The 19,892-nt window shown below is 49.9% G+C and overlaps 8 protein-coding genes across 8 annotated transcripts; 4 read left to right on the forward strand and 4 right to left on the reverse strand.

The window, feature by feature from the left end:
- Positions 1-199: 199 nt before the first annotated feature.
- On the forward strand, positions 200-1,411 carry TrAtP1_006135 (uncharacterized protein; the record flags this gene model as incomplete). Its single annotated transcript, XM_066112995.1, has 2 exons — positions 200-781; positions 833-1,411. The coding sequence occupies 2 exons, from the start codon at positions 200-202 to the stop codon at positions 1,409-1,411; spliced, it is 1,161 nt and encodes a 386-aa protein (XP_065969081.1).
- Positions 1,412-1,592: 181 nt separating this feature from the next.
- Positions 1,593-2,795, reverse strand: TrAtP1_006136 (uncharacterized protein; the record flags this gene model as incomplete). Its single annotated transcript, XM_014082779.2, has 1 exon — positions 1,593-2,795. One exon carries the CDS (start codon positions 2,793-2,795, stop codon positions 1,593-1,595), a length of 1,203 nt encoding a protein of 400 aa, XP_013938254.2.
- A 686-nt stretch (positions 2,796-3,481) lies between these two features.
- TrAtP1_006137 (uncharacterized protein) lies at positions 3,482-5,359 on the reverse strand. The gene is made up of 3 exons (XM_014082780.2): positions 5,053-5,359; positions 4,678-4,992; positions 3,482-4,615 (listed from the first exon to the last, which is right to left on the reverse strand). Exons 1-3 carry the CDS (start codon positions 5,154-5,156, stop codon positions 3,856-3,858), a joined length of 1,179 nt encoding a protein of 392 aa, XP_013938255.1. The 5' UTR covers positions 5,157-5,359; the 3' UTR covers positions 3,482-3,855.
- A 76-nt stretch (positions 5,360-5,435) lies between these two features.
- Positions 5,436-8,444, forward strand: TrAtP1_006138 (uncharacterized protein). The gene is made up of 2 exons (XM_014082781.2): positions 5,436-5,952; positions 6,036-8,444. Exons 1-2 carry the CDS (start codon positions 5,691-5,693, stop codon positions 7,055-7,057), a joined length of 1,284 nt encoding a protein of 427 aa, XP_013938256.1. The 5' UTR covers positions 5,436-5,690; the 3' UTR covers positions 7,058-8,444.
- Positions 7,575-8,833, reverse strand: TrAtP1_006139 (uncharacterized protein; the record flags this gene model as incomplete). The annotated part of the gene is made up of 1 exon (XM_066112996.1): positions 7,575-8,833. The coding sequence occupies exon 1, from the start codon at positions 8,595-8,597 to the stop codon at positions 7,575-7,577; it is 1,023 nt and encodes a 340-aa protein (XP_065969082.1). The 5' UTR covers positions 8,598-8,833.
- Positions 8,834-11,906: 3,073 nt separating this feature from the next.
- Positions 11,907-14,514, forward strand: TrAtP1_006140 (uncharacterized protein). The gene is made up of 10 exons (XM_066112997.1): positions 11,907-12,030; positions 12,093-12,179; positions 12,256-12,469; positions 12,523-12,594; positions 12,661-12,701; positions 12,752-12,916; positions 12,979-13,234; positions 13,296-13,308; positions 13,430-13,593; positions 13,648-14,514. The coding sequence occupies exons 1-10, from the start codon at positions 11,956-11,958 to the stop codon at positions 14,160-14,162; spliced, it is 1,602 nt and encodes a 533-aa protein (XP_065969083.1). The 5' UTR covers positions 11,907-11,955; the 3' UTR covers positions 14,163-14,514.
- A 1,967-nt stretch (positions 14,515-16,481) lies between these two features.
- Positions 16,482-18,376, forward strand: TrAtP1_006141 (uncharacterized protein). Its single transcript, XM_014082784.2, has 2 exons — positions 16,482-17,016; positions 17,097-18,376. Exons 1-2 carry the CDS (start codon positions 16,827-16,829, stop codon positions 18,257-18,259), a joined length of 1,353 nt encoding a protein of 450 aa, XP_013938259.2. The 5' UTR covers positions 16,482-16,826; the 3' UTR covers positions 18,260-18,376.
- A 176-nt stretch (positions 18,377-18,552) lies between these two features.
- TrAtP1_006142 (uncharacterized protein) lies at positions 18,553-19,537 on the reverse strand. The gene has a single exon (XM_014082785.2). The coding sequence runs from the start codon at positions 19,486-19,488 to the stop codon at positions 18,595-18,597; it is 894 nt and encodes a 297-aa protein (XP_013938260.1). The 5' UTR covers positions 19,489-19,537; the 3' UTR covers positions 18,553-18,594.
- Positions 19,538-19,892: the final 355 nt, after the last annotated feature.

Raw genomic sequence — 19,892 nt, forward strand, 5'->3', positions numbered from 1 at the left:
CTTGGCTGTGGGACGAAGCCGTCATGTATCTCTAGAGGATGAGAAGAGGTCGAGAGATAGATATATAAATTACGGATGGTCACCCTCTGCCGTCCAAAGTCTTTATTTACGAATTCAACTCACCTTATCTCTTCACAATCAAGAAGCCTCGCTCGCTTTCAACTATACTTGACTAATACACACCTCCGACGCCAGCACGATGCGTTTTGTCACTCCAATTTCCCTGTTCTTCTCCATCTCGGGAGCTGTGCTTGTTCCCGGCCCTACTGGCCCCTATGCCGTGGCCATGAAGGAGCAGCCTCTGACTGACACGAGCCGCGCCGATCCTTTGGATCCTACAGGCAAAAGCAAATCCCGCCGCCTTTTGGTCTCTCTGTACCTGCCAGTCGATACATCAAGACGGTCATGTCCTACCATGACAGTGCCATACATGACTCCGCCCGTGGCAGCCTCTTACGGACAGCAGGCCGCTCAGTTTGGTCTTCCTGATACGTTGTACAATGAATTCCAGATGGAATTTTGTAATCTAAAAAAGCTCTCTCCTTGCGGCCAAGCTTCCAATAAGAACAAGGAATACCCTTTCATCTTCTTTGACCCCGGATTTGGAGAGTCGAGGCTCGTTTACAGTGCCATGGCTCGATCTCTGGCCAGCCATGGCTATGTCGTTGTCTCTGTCGACCACCCCTTTGATGCCCCTGCAGTGCAGTTCCCTGACGGAACAGTCATTGAGGGAGCTGACCTCGACGACTCCAATCTTTCGGTCCTTCAGAAAGTTCTCAAGGTATGTGCTCTTTACCCTTATAGAAAGAAATGAAACATCTAACAGTAGCAGGTGCGCAATGACGATATTCGTTTCATCATCAGCCAACTCGAGGACCCAAAGATCATGAAGCCTCTTCTCGCAGACTTTCCCGGCAAAATAAACTACAAGCAGCTTGCCATCTGGGGCCACTCCTTTGGCGGCGCCACCGCTGCCGCCGTCATCCACTCCGACAAGCGAGTTGTCGGCGGCCTCGATCTCGACGGCATGCTGGTCGACCCCATCCTAAGCACCGACATCACCAAGCCTTTCATCCTGGCCGGCCGCAAGGGCCACGATGCCGAAGACCCCTCGTGGAACCAGTTTTGGCCTCATCTCAAGGGCAAAAGCATGGAGATTGCTATTGCCAACACGCAGCACGGTGCTTTCAAGGATGACTTGATGCTTCTTAGCACGATGAACTTTACTGCTGAAGTCAAGGAGGCCCTTCAGGGGGTGTTGGGGAGCATTGACCCGCATCAATTGGACAAGGATCTGAATGGAATCTTGACGGCATACTTTGATCTCCTCTTTGATGGAAAGAAGCAGCCTCTACAGGCTATTCCTCACAACTTCGCCAATGTTACTATTGTGCGAAGCAACAAGCTCTAAGATGCTAATCAGCATTCGGAGATGTGAGAGCCTACGAGGCTGTCGTCTGTAATTATGTTATTTCTTTTCTATTTCTATTCTAAACAGCTCTAATATTGACTTTATTCCATTTTCGCCACTTCTTATATGAACAAACATATAGACTTCTTCCTTCTATCCGTACATCTATAACCAATCCAGTCTATACTCCAAGGCCAAAGCAATTGGCGTAATAAGTCACCGTGGCGCTCCAATCAGAAAACATGCCCAAGACACCAACCTGTCGCGCCAGCACATCAACCAAGTTGTATATATCGCCATCCTTCTTCACGACGTCCTGAATGGAAGAGTAGTAGTAATCGCCATTGGCGTGCACGCCGGCAATGGGGCCCGAACGCTCCAAGCTCCAAGTGATGATCTTGAGGCCCAGCGTGTTCGCCCTCTTGGCATATTCGCTGGGGACAATCTTGCCGTCCTGGCTGCTTACGAGATAGGACAGCGGAGGAGCGACGATTTTGATGCCGTCGGCCTTGTAGCGCGTGAGGTTGTGGGTGGCTGCCTGGATGCCGGCGACGTCGGCGTTTTCGTCGAGATACATTGCTTGTTTGGCGAATTGGGGCTCTGCTTTCAGCCAGTAGAGCAGATCGTCGTAGAGGAAGCTCTGAGGCCAGACGCGGGATGGTGGGATGCCGGCTTTTTTGAAGGTGTCGATGAATTGCTGGGCGTAGTCTTGCTGTGTGTAGTTGCCATGGAACGGCATGGTCACCTGCGGCGTCTTGAGCTCTGGTGTGAACTGCAGGCCCAGAGCCTTGGTCATGGCGATATGCTCTTTTAGCGAGAGCGTAGTGCCGCAGGTGCTGTAAAGATCAGTTCTCCAGCTGAGGGTGCCGTGGAGGTAGTCTTCAGGGGTAGTGGCGCTGGCATTGAAGCCGTCCATCTTGCCGCACAGGGACTTGAACTCGGCGAGGGTGATGTCGCTGGTGCAGCATTTCGCATTCGCTGGTTTGCCATTTGCTGCTGCTTGAAAGGGCGTGGAGCACTTTGCGTTTAATTCTGGGATGTTGACGATGTTGGTGGTGGTGTGCAGGTCGCATTGGCTGTGGCGGCACACGAGCTCGAGGTCTTTGGTGAATGCGACGTCGCATTCGAGGATGCCGGCGCCCATTCTGGCTCCGGCGAGGTTGGACTCTTTGGAGTGCTCGGGGAACTGGAGGGGGCCACCGCCGCGGTGAGCGATGGAGAAGGACGAGGGCCTCATTTTCATGTTTTGGCAGGATTCCAGCTTGCTCTTGAGGGGGGCCGTCGTCCATGTTGTCGACGAGGTAGTAGGGCCGCGGGCCGAGCTCGATCTGTGTGATGGGCCTGAGGTTATCGGCGGGAGCAGGGAACGGCTTGGCCAGGACATGGTCAATGGCTGTAAAGCCAACGGCGGCAGCGAGAGAGGCCGTGAAGTGCATCTTGAATTGGGATGGAGAGCGGACCAAAGTGGGCTGAATGACAACGATGGTTATTTTACTCTAACAGATACCTTGTCGAATAACCAAGTAATTGCTGCTGAAGCCATGAACAAACCGGCAAAGGAGGAATCAGAGCCCTTCATATAGTCCAGGCAAAACCGCATCTTTTCGAATCGGTCAGAAATCTGCACGGCGAGCGGATACAATGGTATGCAGCGGTGGATAAAACCATGAAGCCAAGGCTCTAGCAGAGATCCAATTGAGTAATATTACAAGGATCTCGAATAACAGATTAGTTGCATGCCTATCATATGGACTTGCTATGATTTAGAATAAATGGGTAAGACTCGGACCTCTTCCGGGTGCCGTATACGTTGGGCAATTATACATCTCATGATTCTGAATCAAGGTTGGGAATCTAACGCTATGCGCTTCTCTACACGTGGGATCTGGGAATGTATAAGTGGGCGTCTCTTTTACGGGCTTCTGTGCCGAGAAAAGGGAAAACAACACAGCCAAGAGGATATTCAGGAGCTGCGTTGTGTCTGACAGCTGCGTAATGGCACCGGAAGTGGAGATGGCTTCATTATATGGGGTATCGGCGAAAAGAGCATTGATGGGCTCAGGGGAAAAGGGCCAGGCCCCCACGATATCTCCCCACAAACAGCTGTCATAATGACTGCGTGGTTAGACTTGGGTCTTTGATTCGCTTGATTTGCAGCCTGTATTCATTGCACCAAATCAGCGTGTTTAAGCTCTGGTTACCCTTAACTGCAAGGTTAACTGCTAGCTCATGGGGTTTTCAAGCTAGCCTACCGGTTGAGCTCGAGCTCTGCATATTCCGTCAGCACCATCCTGTCTGTTCCCTGCTATAAGACGGAAGTCTCGGGCCACGTGCAGAGTTTTGGCTGTTGCTGCTTCAACTTATCTGCAGTATCAATGGCTTGAATTGCATCCCACGCCTTCAATGATGTCGCCAAACTCCAGACGTACACACGCCGCTGCTTGTTACAGCTCATCCTTCACAGCATCGTCATCTCCGCGCAGAACCCGAATGCCGTCAACAGTCGCCTTCAGGTGCAGAAACTGCGGAGCGTCCTCGCCCAGCCCCCAGGCAAACACCCCGCCCAGCTGCAGCTCGCCGAGAAGCCGAGGCACTTTGGCTTTGATGGTGAGAGGCGTGTCGTAGGACCACCATCTCTTCTCTTCATCGTCCCAATAGCCGTAGCTTCCATCTTCATAGTAGCGGCCATGAGCATGGGCTTTGCCAAAGGAATTGGCCATTTCTGCGGGAACCTCGTCGTGCCAGCTAAAAGCTGCAGTCTTGCCAAGATCGGCTCCATTGGCGGGGTCTTCTAGCAGTTGAGTGCGGCATCCTAATGGGTGCTGTACATCGCATTGTTCAGTCATGAACCATTTGGCATAGTAACCAAGTCCAAAGTTCAGCTTGTGCGGAGGGACGCCGCGATCTATATATCGCTTCATTGCTTCCCAGGAGTCAGCCACGCCGCTGTGGTGCTTGACAACGTTGTCGCGTCGGTTCATCATGTCGTAAGTCATTACACTGATAAAGTCAACTTGATCCACAATGGACGGAATAGTCGAGTTTGTGAAGGCCATCAAATCTCGTTCCAGCGCTGGCACCGCAATTGAGAGCAGTTTCGTTTGTCCCAAGGCGGAACGCAATTCTTGAAGAAGGAGCACGAATGCCTGAATCTCCCATTCCCGCTGAGAGTTCGGAATGAGTTTATAATCGTCACGGTTCCCTCTACAAATAATGTTAGACAACCATTGCTCTGAAGTAGGTGCTGTGGTTAACCATTCACTTACCCCGGATATTCCCAGTCAATGTCAATGCCATCGGCTCCTGTCTGGTCAACCATGGCCTTGACGTGGCCAGCCCACCGCTTTCTCGATGAATCGTCACGCGCAGCTTCTTCAAATCCTGCGTCTCCCCAACCGCCGATTGCGACCATGATCTTGGTATTTGCGTTGAACTTCTCGCGCGTCTCAGCAACTGATGCGAAGAGCGGGAATTCAGCAGGCGTTTTGTCCACATTGAAGACATCAGAGCGCATAAAAGCCAGTATCAAATGGGTTATGGAATCCACGAGATGAGGTTCTGAAGGGACTACCACGTGTTGCCTACGAAAGTGTTAGCCATTCCGTAAACCAGGTAGAGATCAGGCCGAACTAGAAGCTCACCCTGTGAGATACATGACGCATCGAACAGCTCCGTAAGCGTTAGCTGTAAATGAACCGGCCGCCATGGCCAGCCATAAAGCCACATGTATGATTGAAAACCGCATAATTTGGATTTTGATAGTGGTGTTCAATTCGTCTCGATTGTTCTATAAGCTTGGCCAGGCCATTCAAGTACTAGAATTGCGCCACATTCAACGGTCATGCGAGGTGAAGATCGGTCCTTTGCTACCCAGTAGATACACCAAGTTAATCAGTGACCAATCGGCTTCATTATTCGAGCTGAATCTATTGTCTGGCGTAGACGAAGAGGGCAAGTAATCGCTGTGGGACAGAGCCATGCGTACAGTACATGTACTGATGCGTACGGTGCACAGTGCATAAGCTCAATCGATACGGTTATCTAATCTATCAGTGCGTAACTTTTTTTTTCTTGGGCTGTAGAATCTCGAACAGAGCATCAGCTGATCAAAGAATAAAGTGACGAGAACTTGCGATGATTATCCTCTGCTCGGCTTGGTGAACGATGCAAACATTTTGTACAAAACCATCACTTAAAATCCGCAGCCAAATTGCCAATTCTTTTGCGCTCATTACCGCAACTGCGTCGCTGAATCGAATCGACCTCGCCCAGACGAACCATGTTTGAAAACACCTGCACGCTTCCGCTTCACGCGGATATCTTCACCACTGCGCTGCACCCAACAGCACCTCTGCTGAGCGTTGGACTGTCCAATGGCGTTGTCGAAACTTTTCGATTGCCCCCGGGTAACTCTTCGGATGATAGCGTTGACGGAGACGCGAGCGTGCTGAGCGATGGGAGATCGACAATTGACTCGGTCTGGCGCACCAAGAGACACAAGGGAAGCTGTCGCTGTCTAGCCAATTCCCATGATGGACAATGTGGGTGCTCTCTTGGCTCTTGAAAGCCCATTTGCCTCTTACTGCTATGTGGCCTCGCCGTTACTAACAGCTCAACTTCATAGACCAATATTCTGCTGGCACGGATGCGATGATCAAGCACTACGACACCGAAACAGGCCGTGTGATCTCGAAGCTTGCGATCCCGACGAACACCTCCAAGCCTGATGGCCCAGCGCTGCTCCACGTGCTCAACCCAATGAATCTCCTTCTGGCGACCGATACTGGTGCTCTACATATCATAGACTTACGTGATGGCGCTGTGGGTAAAAAGCCGGCGCAAACACATTACCCTCATTCCGACTACGTCTCGTCCATCATGCCACTCCCGCCATCAGAAGAAAGCACCAGCGGCTTCCCCAAGCAATGGGTCAGCACGGGAGGAACAACTTTGGCTGTTACGGACGTACGACGAGGAGTCTTGGTGCGAAGCGAAGATCAAGAAGATGAGCTTCTAAGCTCTTGCTTCGTGCCTGGTCTGGGACCCAAGAAGAATCGAAACAATGGCGTTGTCGTTGTTGGGTCCGGATCCGGCGTATTGACCATGTGGGACAAAGGGGCTTGGGATGACCAGCAAGAGCGCATCATTGTAGATCCGCCAAAGGCCGGCGGAGACAGCATAGACGCAATTGCGCTGATACCTAAAGAACTGGGAGTGGGCAAGAAGGTTGTCTGCGGCGTTGGCGATGGTAGCCTGAGAATCGTCGATCTGGTACGGAGAGAGGTGAATACGTCGATCAATCTGCGGCACGACGACATGGAGGGCGTGGTATCGCTGGCATTCGACTCGGAGAACCGTCTGATCAGTGCTGGTGGTCGAACAGTCAAAGTCTGGGAGGAATTATCCGAACTTCAAGGCGACCAGAGCGATAGCGAGAATGATGATGATGATGATGACGACGAGGATGATTCGGATGATGAAAAGGCAGCAAATGGCAAGCGGGCTGCTGAAAGCGACAGCGACGACGATAGCGACGACGGGGTTGAGGAGATGAAGCAACGGGCTAAGAGACGAAAAGAAATGCAGCAACACAAACTAGGTCCGATGGGCGCCCATGGAATTATGGGTTTTGACGGTTTGGATTAAGAGCAGGTATGTTACTGCTAGCGAGGATATACCAGAGACTTGTGATGTACAAGAGGTTCGTGATACCTCTGTTTGAGATACTATGGAGGTGTTCAAGAAGCAGGCAACTGAACACATAGATAAAGTTTTATTAATGAGGGCATTCGCATGGCCAAAGAGCATTTTGAGGACAGGTCAAGTTTCGTCTTCTTTATCTACTCTGTCTTTTCGTTTTGCTATCTAAGCTGATTTTGATACGGCTGACTTAACAGCCGTTATATGGCGATGAACCGCCAATCGCACCTAGCTCTTTCTTTATTGCTACTTGTTCCACTCAATCTGAAAGGGATGTGGACTTACATTGCGCTTTTTGCCAATTATCTGATGGTCTCATAAAATGCGCGTGCGAAGAGCTCATGGCGCCGATCCAAATGGATCAGATCAAGAGGCTGCCGGCTTTAGCCTGCCGTATCGTCCTTGTGCATTCGATTATTGATGAAGCTGAGAAAATGAAAATCCGCACAATTGTTGTTGTCCTTCAGACGCCTGGCAGGTGAATATAACTCCACTGAGCCGTGCTGCTCTTGGCAGATCTCCGTTCTGATGTATTTTTGTCTGCTATGTCAACAGCTGCATTGTTGCAGGCTGCACCAGTACCGGACTCGGATTTGTTATCGACATCGCCGTCAGTGTCGACAAAGACGCCTGATGGGGCAGAAAATCTCCTTGTGCGGCTCTCCGTGAATCGTTCGTCGTATATAATCACCGTCGGCAGCATCTTGTTCTTACCATGACCGCAGACATCGCTGTCCCCCTGTCCCTCCTCCGCCTCCTCCTCTTCAAAACTTGTAGGGCTATCGGAAGCCACCTGCTGGTCTCTCCACGGCGAAAGATCCCCAGCCGCACCGCTATACGTCGTCGGAATGCAAATGTGTGGAATGCTCATCTTGGAGCTGATTCGTCTCGCCATCTCGACGGCTCGGGGCCCTCCAACGCTGATTACAGAGTCGCGGCCAAACATCATGGCCGAGCCGGGGCGCGTGTCTGAGTCAATGATGTAGGCGTCGAGATTGGGCAACAGAGCGCGGATGCTATCCGCGAGCGAAAGGCGAGACGGGCTGTAGATGATGAGCGGGTGGGAAAGGCAGAGCCTGTTGAGCTCCGTCGGTAGACGAGAGATGGTGCCGTGGCCGAGCACGACTCGAGGCGCATCAGGCTTTGGAGTGGCGGAGGAGTGACGGCTGCGACGACGACGACGGGAACGACGACGAAGAGCGCGAGAGCGCTCAGAGTGGTGGGAGTGGTGGGAGTGATGGGAGTGATGGGAGTGGTGGGAGTTGCGAGATCCTTGAGATCCTTGAGATCCTTGAGATCCTTGAGATCCTTGAGATCCTTGAGATCCTTGAGAGCCGTGAGATCCTCGAGAGCCGTGAGAGCCGTGAGAGCCTTGAGAGACTCGAGAGGTTTGAGAGACACGAGAGGTTTGAGAGGTTTGAGAGGTTTGAGAGGCTGGTGAACGAGGCGCTTTCTGATTAGGACTGCCAGTCCGAGTCGATATCATGGCTAATTGTCCGGGGTCAGATGGAGAAAAGTGATTGTACCTGTTCCGTTATATGAAATACCAAACAAAGCAATGCTTTTAATAGAAAAGGTCCTGCCCCTGTTCCCATCTAAGTTGACAAATTTGGCGGCAGATGTGGCGAAAATGTGGGATGCAATTCTTCGATTTCTCCATAACTTTGAGGGAGAAACAGCATCCTAGTGACCGACAGCATTTATTAGTGCATGCAGCGTGGCGGGCTTGCGGCGGACCCTTGGAGAACAAGTTCCAGAAGGCCGGGCCGGAGCCGAAGGGGGCGATGATCTACATGTTCGGACAGTGCAATCTTGTTGGGAGCGAATGAGGTGCTTGGACGATGATTTCTGATAGAACCGGGGTACAGAGTGGCGATAATTGCAATGGGGTGCAAAATTTGGACAATTGCATTTTGGGCGATTCTTATGCAGTCAATAGTGTAGGTAGAAAACTATTACCGCGGAGCCATATACTGAAGCATACCTTAGTACCTGACAATGGCCCAATTGTACGGCGGGCGGAGCTGCAATAGGAAATGTAACAGAGCAAAATTATGTCACCAAGGACAAAGCATCATGGTACATGTTGGAGGCAAGGCCAAGTTGGATACTGGAGAATGTGCACCCATGTAGCCAGACGAATGCTGCATACAACAGCTCTCTTCGCCTCCTCGGCAAGCTCCGTAGAAGAGGAGGAAATGCGCCGGTGTGTCTAACCAGATGCTACAGTTTGGCCACCCCCAATGGCAGATCTGCTCCTAATAGTCACTACTAGCCTGCACAGCCCGTAGGGCTGTCTCTGCTTTGCAGCGGCGACAATAATAGCCGAGGTAGGGCGGCTTTGGTTGGCTGCCAGTAGGTAATGCAGGTATTATTGCATGCGGGCGGAGCATTTACTCCTTGCAAATATGATCTGATATGGATGCATTCTTTTAATCAAATGAGCTTCTGTAATTTCAACGTGGCGTTTCGGTCTATGCCGAGGTACAAGGCGCCATGACTCTGAGTTGGATTGATCTCGGCAGTCATTTAAACAACGTCTAATGTAGTAAACAGCAGAGCTAGTATGTGTCACTATTCTATGCCATAGTCCTTGGCTTCTACTGCATAATATCATAATTGTTAGTGTCCTGTATTTTATTACGTTACTTCAAGGATGACTCTTAACATTAACCTCCAACAAGTTTCCGAAAATCTGCATCTATACCATTGCTCATTCTTAACAACGTTGCATTATAGCCAGAGAGGAGCTGAAGATATCACACGCAATATTTGTTTTAGCTAACAGTCAATTGTGCGATAACCAGTTGCAGCTATGTTATTCTCTACCTATACCTAATTGCTACAAAGGCTGAAGACGTCATCACATGTATCTAGGCTGCTTATTAGTACTACTACAATACACTTGAATGGATTCATTTGATTCATTCCGTCCAATTCCTTACTCATTGAGTGCCATGCAGGGTAAATCCCGATTGATTACCTTGCAATTCCATACAGGAACAAATTAAAGTAAGTGGGCCAATTGTTTACCTAGTTAAAACGAAAACTAGTGGCCTCCTACTTGCTAGATGAAAGTAGACTCCTTGTACACTCGTGAAATGTATCAAGTTTCCGGCCACACCTCCTGTTCATAGTATTTCCAAAGCATAGATGGCTATCAGTTTCACGTTAAGCTTGCACAAGTATATGCATTTAGCTGCTGAAACTGGTGTGAGCGGGTAACACTAAAACCCTTTTTACAAGGGGCGATTTACCCCCCTGCTGCAGCGGACAGTTAAGCAATTCACCAGTTACAGTTAGCGCTTGCTCCAGTCCAGCTTATGCGTCGAGACTTTTGTGTTGGTCTGATGTCTTTGCAGAATACTTCATTCTCGGTCTTGTACAACAAAGCCTAGACAACTCTATCAGCTTAAATCTCACGCATAAGCGGGTAAATCTCAGAATAACATGGCATACTATAGAAAAGGAAGGTGGCATTGTCTTTCAAGAAGGCTATTCAGCGTAACTGTTCAGCTATATAAGGATCGTCATGTCTCCATGTAAAAGAATGTAAATCACCACAGACAGCCATCGCCATCACTTTGAATCGGATCTTAAAATCTTAGAGGTCAATCTTTTATACCAGCAGCAAAAATGGCTCACCTGAAAATAGCTTCGTTGATACCAGCGATGGTGACTATAGCTGGAACGCTTCTGTCTGAGTGACTAGCGATGGATGTTTCAACATTGACTTCCAGGGCGCCTTTGGAGCTGGTCACGGCTACTGCTGTGGTGGTTCTCCCTGAAATCTGAGCGCCTAAATTTTACAATTCGACTTTTATGGTCGTAGCCAAGCTTTCACACGATAAGTTGATAGGATACTTCTTCTTCAGCCTGATCAACTAACCTGCAATAAACCATCTTGACAGATACCTTAAAACCCAGTTTAAACAGCTGGTTACAAAATCTTCTACTTTATTGCTTTTTTTACGTGTAAATAGCTAGTTGATATAGAGTTTTCAATGTATTAATGTTCGATTCTGGTACTGCTGGGCTTGAGTGTAGTACAACGGAAAGATTTTTGAATGAGTTGATGGTTCTCTCTACTAGTAGTTCTAACTTCCACGTACTGATTCCTCTAAAGAAAACCAGGAGTGGCTGCCCACTCTTGAATGTACTATATTTCTTTGCGGTAATGTGGCACTACACACACACACACACACACACATATATATATATATAGGAAACAGCGATCGTCTGAAGTCTGCTTTTTTCTTATTTTTCTACTTGCTTTACTGTTTTATTTCAATATATTAGTAATGTTATTTAGGCGAATGCTAGAATAGAGCAAGTTGGCGCGTACATGTAAATAAGTGATGCCAGCCCGTCAAGACTTTCCGGATAACGAAAGGGCATGTTATCTTGTTTTTATTTTAATTATTTTACTTTTGCCGAGTATTTATTGGTCTAACCCAGAGCAAATTGCGTAGCTGTGGGGTAGACTCATAAACTAGCGCAAGATTGAAGTTGCAGGAATACCTCTGAATATGATAGAGCTGCCATGAAGAGATGGACATCGGAATTGATAAAACACGGAATACATGGAACTCTTGTTCATATTTTTCTACAGATGAGATAGAAGCTGAGACAAAAACCTTATGCCTCCACTGTAAATCTTGTAAATAGCGCCTGCAAGCTTAATATAGCGCAAGCTTTATTGGCGCCAGTGACTGTTCAAAGTCTATCCGGTTTCGGCCGGCCGATTTATCCTCCGGGCTGTCGTCAAAACCTACCCACCTCAGATCGGAGGGGCAATTGATGCATCTCCAGACAAACATCAACGCTGTAAAAGTTGCGAAAAGATGGCCAACGGCGCAGAGAACAAGACTCATACCGAGTCGCAAGTCTATCTCTCTACCAGAGGTGGCGACTACGATGTTGGTGTTCCATTCTTCTTTCTGCTAGGCAATAATCGCAATGGCATGCTAACACTTTGAAGTTGTCATTCGAGACCGTTGTTCTCAAGGGACTCGCAGCCGATGGGGGTCTTTTCCTGCCGCATCAGATTCCATCCGCAGACAAATGGGTATGTGCGCAACAATCCGATTTTCCATGTCGCATTCTGCAATTCTATGTGGGCCAATGGCTAAGACAGACTTCAGCGCGAGTGGAAAGACCTCTCCTACCCCGAGCTGGCCTTTGAGATTCTCAGCCTCTACATTTCGCGATCCGAGATTCCCGCAGACGACCTGAAAGCCATCATCGATCGAAGCTATTCGACCTTCCGCTCGAAAGATGTTGCCCCGCTGGTGCATCTAGAGAACAATCTATATCTGCTTGAGCTGTTCCACGGTCCAAGCTACTCCTTCAAAGACTGTATGCTCCACGAATGCGGATAGGGTGACATCATTGATCTGACATTTTTCAAGGCGCACTGCAATTTTTGGGCAATCTCTTTGAATACTTTCTCGTTCGAAAGAACCACGGCAAAGAAGGAAAAGGTAGGTTAATAGATGGAGCAGTTCTTGGCACAACCGGATTGTGTGCATGTGCTGACTGCTTAGTAGACAGACATCATTTGACGGTTGTGGGCGCAACAAGCGGCGATGTAAGCTCATACTCGCCATACTATACGATGATAGCTCTAACACTGATTAGACCGGATCTGCTGCCATTTACGGTCTCAAGGGCAAAAAGGATGTTTCCGTCTTCATCTTGCATCCCAAGGGCCGCATCAGCCCCATTCAGGAGCTGCAGATGACAACTTGCACAGATGCGAATGTGCACAATCTTGCCATTGAAGGAACATTTGACGACTGCCAAGTGAGTATCGAACATTGTTGGAAGAAAAGAAAAGGATAAGAGACCAGCTAACAATATGACAGGATATTGTCAAAGCCATGTTTGGCGATGCCGATGCAAACGAGGCGTTGCAGCTGGGCGCCGTCAACTCGATCAACTTTTCCAGAATCCTCGCTCAAATTGTCTACTACTTCCACGCATACTTCTCACTCGCCAGACAATCTTCTTCTTTCAATGTTGGAGATGAGGTTAGATTTGTGACCCCCACCGGCAACTTTGGCAATATCCTCGCCGGATACTTTGCGAAGCAGATGGGTCTTCCCGTAGCCAAGCTTGTCGGTATGTATTCTCCACCAATCCCCTCAAGCCTAAAGACCAAATCTGACTCGTACGTAATAAGTGGCAACAAATGAGTAAGTAGCCGAGCTGAAGATACCAATCTTGGTTCGTACGATTGTGTCATTCATCTTGACAATGGCGATATTCGTATGGAAGCTGTTTTATAATCAACATTTACTAATACTATCCCCGTAGGAACGACATCTTGCATCGCTTTTGGCAGACTGGCCGATATGTAAAGAGCCCTGTTCAAGACGAGAGCAGCTCAAAAGCCGAAAACTGCAAGGAAACTTTGAGCCCAGCTATGGACATTTTGGTCTCCAGTAACTTTGAGAGATTAATGTGGTTCCTAGCCAGGGGTAGGCTCCCTTACTCGGTCCGATTTCATGGTCAAAAGCTAACTCTTTGTGTAGATTTCGCTGCAACTGTTGGCATGGATGAGGAGTTCAACAGAAAGCAAGCTGGTCAAGAGGTCTCTGCGTGGTACAAGTCCCTGAAAACCACGGGCGGTTTCGGACCTGTACATGACGAGCTCATGGACAACGGACGCCGCACATTTGAAAGCGAGCGTGTAAGCGATGCACAGACTGTGGAGACGATCAAGTCTAGCTACAACAAGATCAACTACGTCCTGGACCCCCACTCGGCTGTCGGAGTCACGGCATCAGAGAGATCTATTGCACGTACCGACTCAAACGCGCACCACATCTCGCTCTCAACAGCCCACCCTGCCAAGTTCTCAGACGTCGTCACCAAGGCGTTGGCAGACGAGCCCAAATTCAACTTTGAGGAGCAGGTGCTTCCTGATGAGTTCAAGGCTCTCTCAACGAAAGAGAAGCGCGTTACACTTGTGGAGAACTCATGGGAGAAGGTGCGGGAGCTTGTTAAGAGCCAGGTCGAGAAAGACCTCAAGGCTGAAGGTAATTAATTTGGGAACAAAAGTACATGAGAATTTTCGTTGCGTCACACAATGCTTCTGCATTCCTAGATCATCAATCTGGTTAGAAAAAATATCATCTTCATTTGGGGGCTTGTAGTCTACTGATTACAGCGTAGTACTGCCGACTTTAGCATTACAAGGGAGGTGAAATGGCGCTCGATAAAGCATGATGTGAAATCATTACAGAATTTCTGGCCTATGGAGACGAAAGATGAGAAATGTCTGTGGCGAGTGATACTATGAAGCGAAGAGTTGCATGCATTGCGCACGGGTCAATCCGTTAACATGGACGTCTGCAGGTTGAAGATACAGCATGGTAGGACTTCAAACCCAAGAGTAGTAGTTATTCAAGCGGCTCAGCGTGACGTAGCATTCGGCTTTTACAACTATCTGGTCTTTGATATGCCTGAATTTGTAAAGTGCTTGTAGCACATAATTTTACTGAAATGAGGCATCGAACGAAATAGGGAGCACGATTGCAATGTTGCAATATCAACATTTCTGACCAATACAGTACAGCTGATGAAAACAGAGTTGCAACATGGAGACTAGAGAAGAACAAATGGCCGATTAAGCCCTGCTCAACAGAGCCCTGCAGTCCAATTCCAGAAGAAGGGCGAGCCGCAGGCAAACCCACGTTGTTAAAGACATTCCGAATCAGGAACTTGCATGGAAGAGACGAAGACGCCCGATGAAGCTCCGCACTCGTGCATGAGTAAATGAGGGAGGAGGAAGAAGCCCCTCGTATATTGCGCGAGTGCATCCATCGTGTGGGCGAGTGCCTCTTTTGGATTTGCAGCGGAGAATATAACGCGTATCAAATCGTCCTTCGAAGCAAGGATTTATGCATCTATATTTAACCTTGCTAGAGTTTAAACCACGTCCTGTCTAGTTGTGGTTGGCGAAACTGAGTCAACTCGCAGTTGGTTAAAGCGTGGAATATAATTTCCACGAATGAGATAACATGGATTGCTTCGTTTTGCATCATTGCGGTAATGTTGTCTATTTCGGGGCAATGCGCCTCACAAAGTAGCGATTAAAGATTGAGTAGCTTTCTTTTATCAAAAGTACATTCAGAGAGACTGAACCTACAAAATGTCTTTCTAGCCCTAGAACTTTACAATAGTAACTCTCCGAAGATTTTGCGCTTTCACATCTGGTATTATTAAGGCTGGGCATCATGGATGAAAAGCATATTCAGCCCGATGCCGGACATGATACTCACTGGGCTCTGTTGGATCCACTCACGATATCAATTGCAAGAAAGAACAAAGTCACTAGCATCAATGACATGCATCTCTTCTCTCTCGCTTAACGGGCGATTTTCCCCTCTTCTTCTTCCAACAAAAAACTGCCGGTTTGTCCGGGGCTGCGCGTTCCGAGCCGGGGGCTGCCCATTCGTAGAGTGGAGCAAAATATTCGGGGCCGGCGTCCGGGGGCTTTTGACCCTGCCATTTTGGGCAAAAGGGCCAAAAGAAGAAAAAGGAGGGAGAAAGTGAGAGGATAACAGAGAAACTAGACAAAGTTCTTGGCCAAAACTGGGCTAAGCGGGAGGAATGGCTACCGGTATCAGATTTCACATGCCGATTTATCGCTGCCTCCTCGGAAAAAGTCGAGAACCATCTTTTGTTTTAGAGCATCCCTGGCCATTTAACTAGGGTCCGTAGTCTTATAAGTGCCATCGGCAGTGCGTCTGTCCCATGTTGGCGTTTGCCGTCAGTACCGAATGCAACTCCCCCATTGGGCCTCCCAGGCCAAATCTCGTCATTCGCATCGACGAAGCATTGCAGAAATATCTCGTATCTACACCAATAGCCCTATTATCCTGTATGGGTTCGTACCTGTATGTGGATGCATCTTTGCGAACTCACCGAGTGGTGGGGACTTTTATGATCATCCGCTTGCCGGTTTTAGCAAAGTTCCCAAACAGCTTCTCCACAGAGCCAAAATCACCTTCTAATAAAAGGATCGGCTTCAATATCTGTAACCTAACCGTTTAAGCTTAGGCAGACAAGTAAACAAAGCAAGAAAATTAAAATGGCGAAACACTAGGGATTACCTAATACCCAGAACTTTGTGATGGCTGCGCAGCTTCACGGCGATGGCCGAGGCCAAATGCTGCTCTGCGCGTGTCTGAGTACGGTAAGGATCAGGCACATGAAGCTAGGCGTTGAAACCCCATCTCTTGTCTCTTCTGGAAGGATTTTTTGGGGGTAATGGCGTGACTGGCTGTTTTGCGGCCCCCCCCCCCCCCCCCCCCGTCCTTAAACGAGTCTGCCCAGCTGCCCTGTGAGTTTCGGATGGCTCCGTAAAGGCAGGTGGTGTTTCAGTCCGGGGGGTCTTTGCTGACAGACAGCGACTCCAGGATGGAGGCTTTTTTTGCGCTTTGACGGCGATGATGGTAGCCGAATGCTGCCCTCTTTGCTCGGCCTTATCTGTTCCTTGTGAAGATTGATTCTCTCGGCCGAAACTATATTAGAACGATGATGGCCTCACTCATGGGACTGATGTTCAGCAACAATCACTTGTCTGTTCCCCCCATCACAACAGTCTTATAAGCCCGGAGCTACTACTCTTGAGACTGCCCCCTTTTCTTCTCAAGCAATTGAATTTTGTTGTGAGAAAGCTTGAAGCTCCGCCAGCATCGTCATCATGTTTGTCAAGAGCTCTGCCTCGGCCGGCCTTTTGGTCGCTCTGTTCAGCTATGTCTCTGCGAGCCCTGTGCTCTTGAAGAGGGAGCCCGCCGCGCCGGCCAACTTGGTCTTGTCTCCGGCCGGTAACGGTGGATCGGACTTGAAGCTTGCTACCCAGGACAACTTCATCTGGACCCACGAAGACCAAGGTATGTGACTCCATCCTATCTTGTGTGTTATAAGAGAGTGTCTGGAGCAGAGATCTAACACTTGTCTCTCCAAACTGCAGGCATCTATGCCAACTTGACAGTCACGGCCAACCAGGGCGTCCGTCTGCTCAGCGCCCTCAGCTTCCAAAACGTCGTGGAATCAGTCGACTGCGGCTCCCAGGACGTCACCGTCAAGTTCGACAGCGCCACCTCCCTGAAGGCTGCCCAGACGGCCTGGGCCTGGGTCAACCAGGCGCCCGCCAACACCATCATCTACATCGCCGAAGGGGACACTTGCGCCGGCGACAGCGGCCGCCAGCCCTTCTCCGTCGAGTCCATCGCCTACGACACCACGGCCAACACGGCCACGCTGGCTGCCACAAAGGCCGCGTGGAAGAGCTTCGCCCAGGACGCCAGCATCCGAATCAGCGGCACGCCGGCCACGGGCACCAGCGCGCGATCCGTCAGCAAGGACGTGGCCATTGACGTGAGCCACGACTTCTCGGGCCCCATCTACAGCACCACCATCGACGGCGTCACGCTGGGCATCTCGTGCTCGACGTGCAACACGCAGGGCACGCTCAACGCCGACATCACGCTCTCGCTGTCCGACGGCTTCGAGGCCTCGGTCACGACGTCCAACAGCCTCGGCGCCACCTTCGAGGTCAGCCTCACGGCCAGCGGCGGCCTCTCGTCGCCGCTGTCCACCAACATCCCCATCTTCAGCACCGCCCTGGCCGGCTTCACCATCGCCGACGTCGTCACCATCGGGCCGCAGCTGCAGCTCGTCGCCGACGCCTCCATCTCCAGCTTCACCGCATCCGCCACGGCCACCGTCGGCGTCGAGGCGACCCTCCCCGACGGCTCTGGCTTCACCCTCGGCCAGGGCGTCAACATCAGCCCCGTCATCCAGGCCAAGGGCCTTGGGCTGAGCGGCCAGGTCTCCATCGCCGCCAGCATCGTGCCCACGGCCACTCTGCAGCTCGCCGCCACCTTCTTCGACGAGGGTCTCGTCGGAGGCATCGCCCTCAAGGCCCCGCAGCTGACTGCCAACTTTGCCGGAGCCGCGAGCACTGCTGGCGAGACTGCTTGCGGAAACAGCACTGCCGAGGTCTCGGTCGAGATTGACGCCGGCGTTGAGCTTGATGCCTTTGGTGGATTCGGAGGAGCTACTGACGAGCCCAACTTGACCAAGATCTTCTCTGCTTCTACGACTCTGTGGAAGGCTTGCTTGGTTGTGTAAATGTACCAAGACGCAGATTTTTGGATACTCTACCGTTCTTGAATGCCTGGTGTATATAGCTGTGAAATTTGTATAAACCGCGCTTGTATCTAGGGAGTTTTAAATGTTGGGTAATTGGGTATATAAATATATAAGGAATATATTATTTGGGTACTGTTTTTTAAGCTTGGTAGTGAATGATGAGACGGGAAGGAAAAATTAAATGACAAGAGATGAGTTTTTGCTATGGGGTAAAGAAGTAAGTCGAGGTAGTCATTAGACTCAAAAGCTACCTGGACTAATATCTAATTTCTGCGACCATCATCACTAAATGCATTTGAAACTGTTCTGCTAAACTACTCACTACCCCAGTGTCTAGCTAAAAACTCGTCAAGCGTAATCGGCTTCACCTCTGGAACTTTCTGGTTCACCGTTGCCGTAAGGTCAACGTCTCCCACTTCAATAAGCTTCAAGAACTCATAAATCATCGTCATCATGGGTTCCTTATTTCCCGCAATCAAGCCATCGAGCTGCTCCAGAGAGAAGTAAGTCTTGGTCAGAGACTTGCCGGTGATGCGCTCCACCTTTTCAATAAACTCGTTGACCGAAACCTTTCCCCCGACAATGACGCTGTCCTCGTCCCATTTCTCAAAGTCGAGAGCAGCGGTGACGTACTTGCCAATGTCTCTCATGTCTGTGAAAGCTACCTTGCGCGAGCCATCTCCGGGAATTGAGGCGGTGCCGGCCTTGATATCGATGATCAACGGCGGTCCCAGGTAGCCAGAACGTCCGACGGCCTCTTCGCGTGGCGCTTCTGCAGCCCAGATGTTCAACCAGAGACCGACGATGAAGCGCGTGTATTCCAGCCCGGACTTCTTGACTGCTTCCCAAACGCTCTCTTTGATTTTGTAGTAGGTGACTTTATCGTATGCGGGGACTGCCCATTCCGATGGGACAAAGCGCTTCACTTTGGCTTCCTTGGCTGCTTCTAGCAGAGCGAGCTGTGAAGTGGCAATGACGGGACCATAGGCCCAGATGCAGCTCAGGACGGTGTGAACGCCCTCGAGGGCTTTTGTGAGCTGCTCGTGAGATTCATAGTCTACAACTTTGACGACGGCGCCTCTTGTCTCTAGGTCGGGCTGGGGGGAGCGAGAGAGGACGACGAGGCGATGCTTCTTGGATGCGAGGATGGCGTTGATGATGTTTGAGGCAATGGTGGAATTACCTCCAGCGACTGCGACGGTGACCATTTTGGCAAAGAAAGGGTTTGAGGGTTAAATGAAAAGGAAAGATTTGTATCTCGTGTATGGTATAGAAGTGTGCGTGTGTGTGTCTATGAGGAAGATGGTTTTTGTCCTGACGGGAGGACGATACTCGCCTTTATATGTCTCCTTCTCCATTTCCAGCAGCCTAGACGCTTCCATTGTCTGGTTTCACCAAAGATTGATGCTACCGTCTCTACAAAACAGCTTTGAAATTGTCCGTCTTGTCGAGTCTACCAAGGGCAAATAGTGTTGATCCACCTTCAGCTCCGCTGCCATCGCGGCCGACGGCGGCCGCGCGGGTCACAATGGCGGCCCCATCGGCTGGTGGAGGCGTTGACGACAAATGGCAAATGATGCCCTGTATAAAACTGTCTCTAGACTAATCAATC

This window comes from Trichoderma atroviride, chromosome 3 (assembly GCF_020647795.1).
Source record: "Trichoderma atroviride chromosome 3, complete sequence".
In the NCBI taxonomy this organism is placed as follows: domain Eukaryota; kingdom Fungi; phylum Ascomycota; class Sordariomycetes; order Hypocreales; family Hypocreaceae; genus Trichoderma; species Trichoderma atroviride.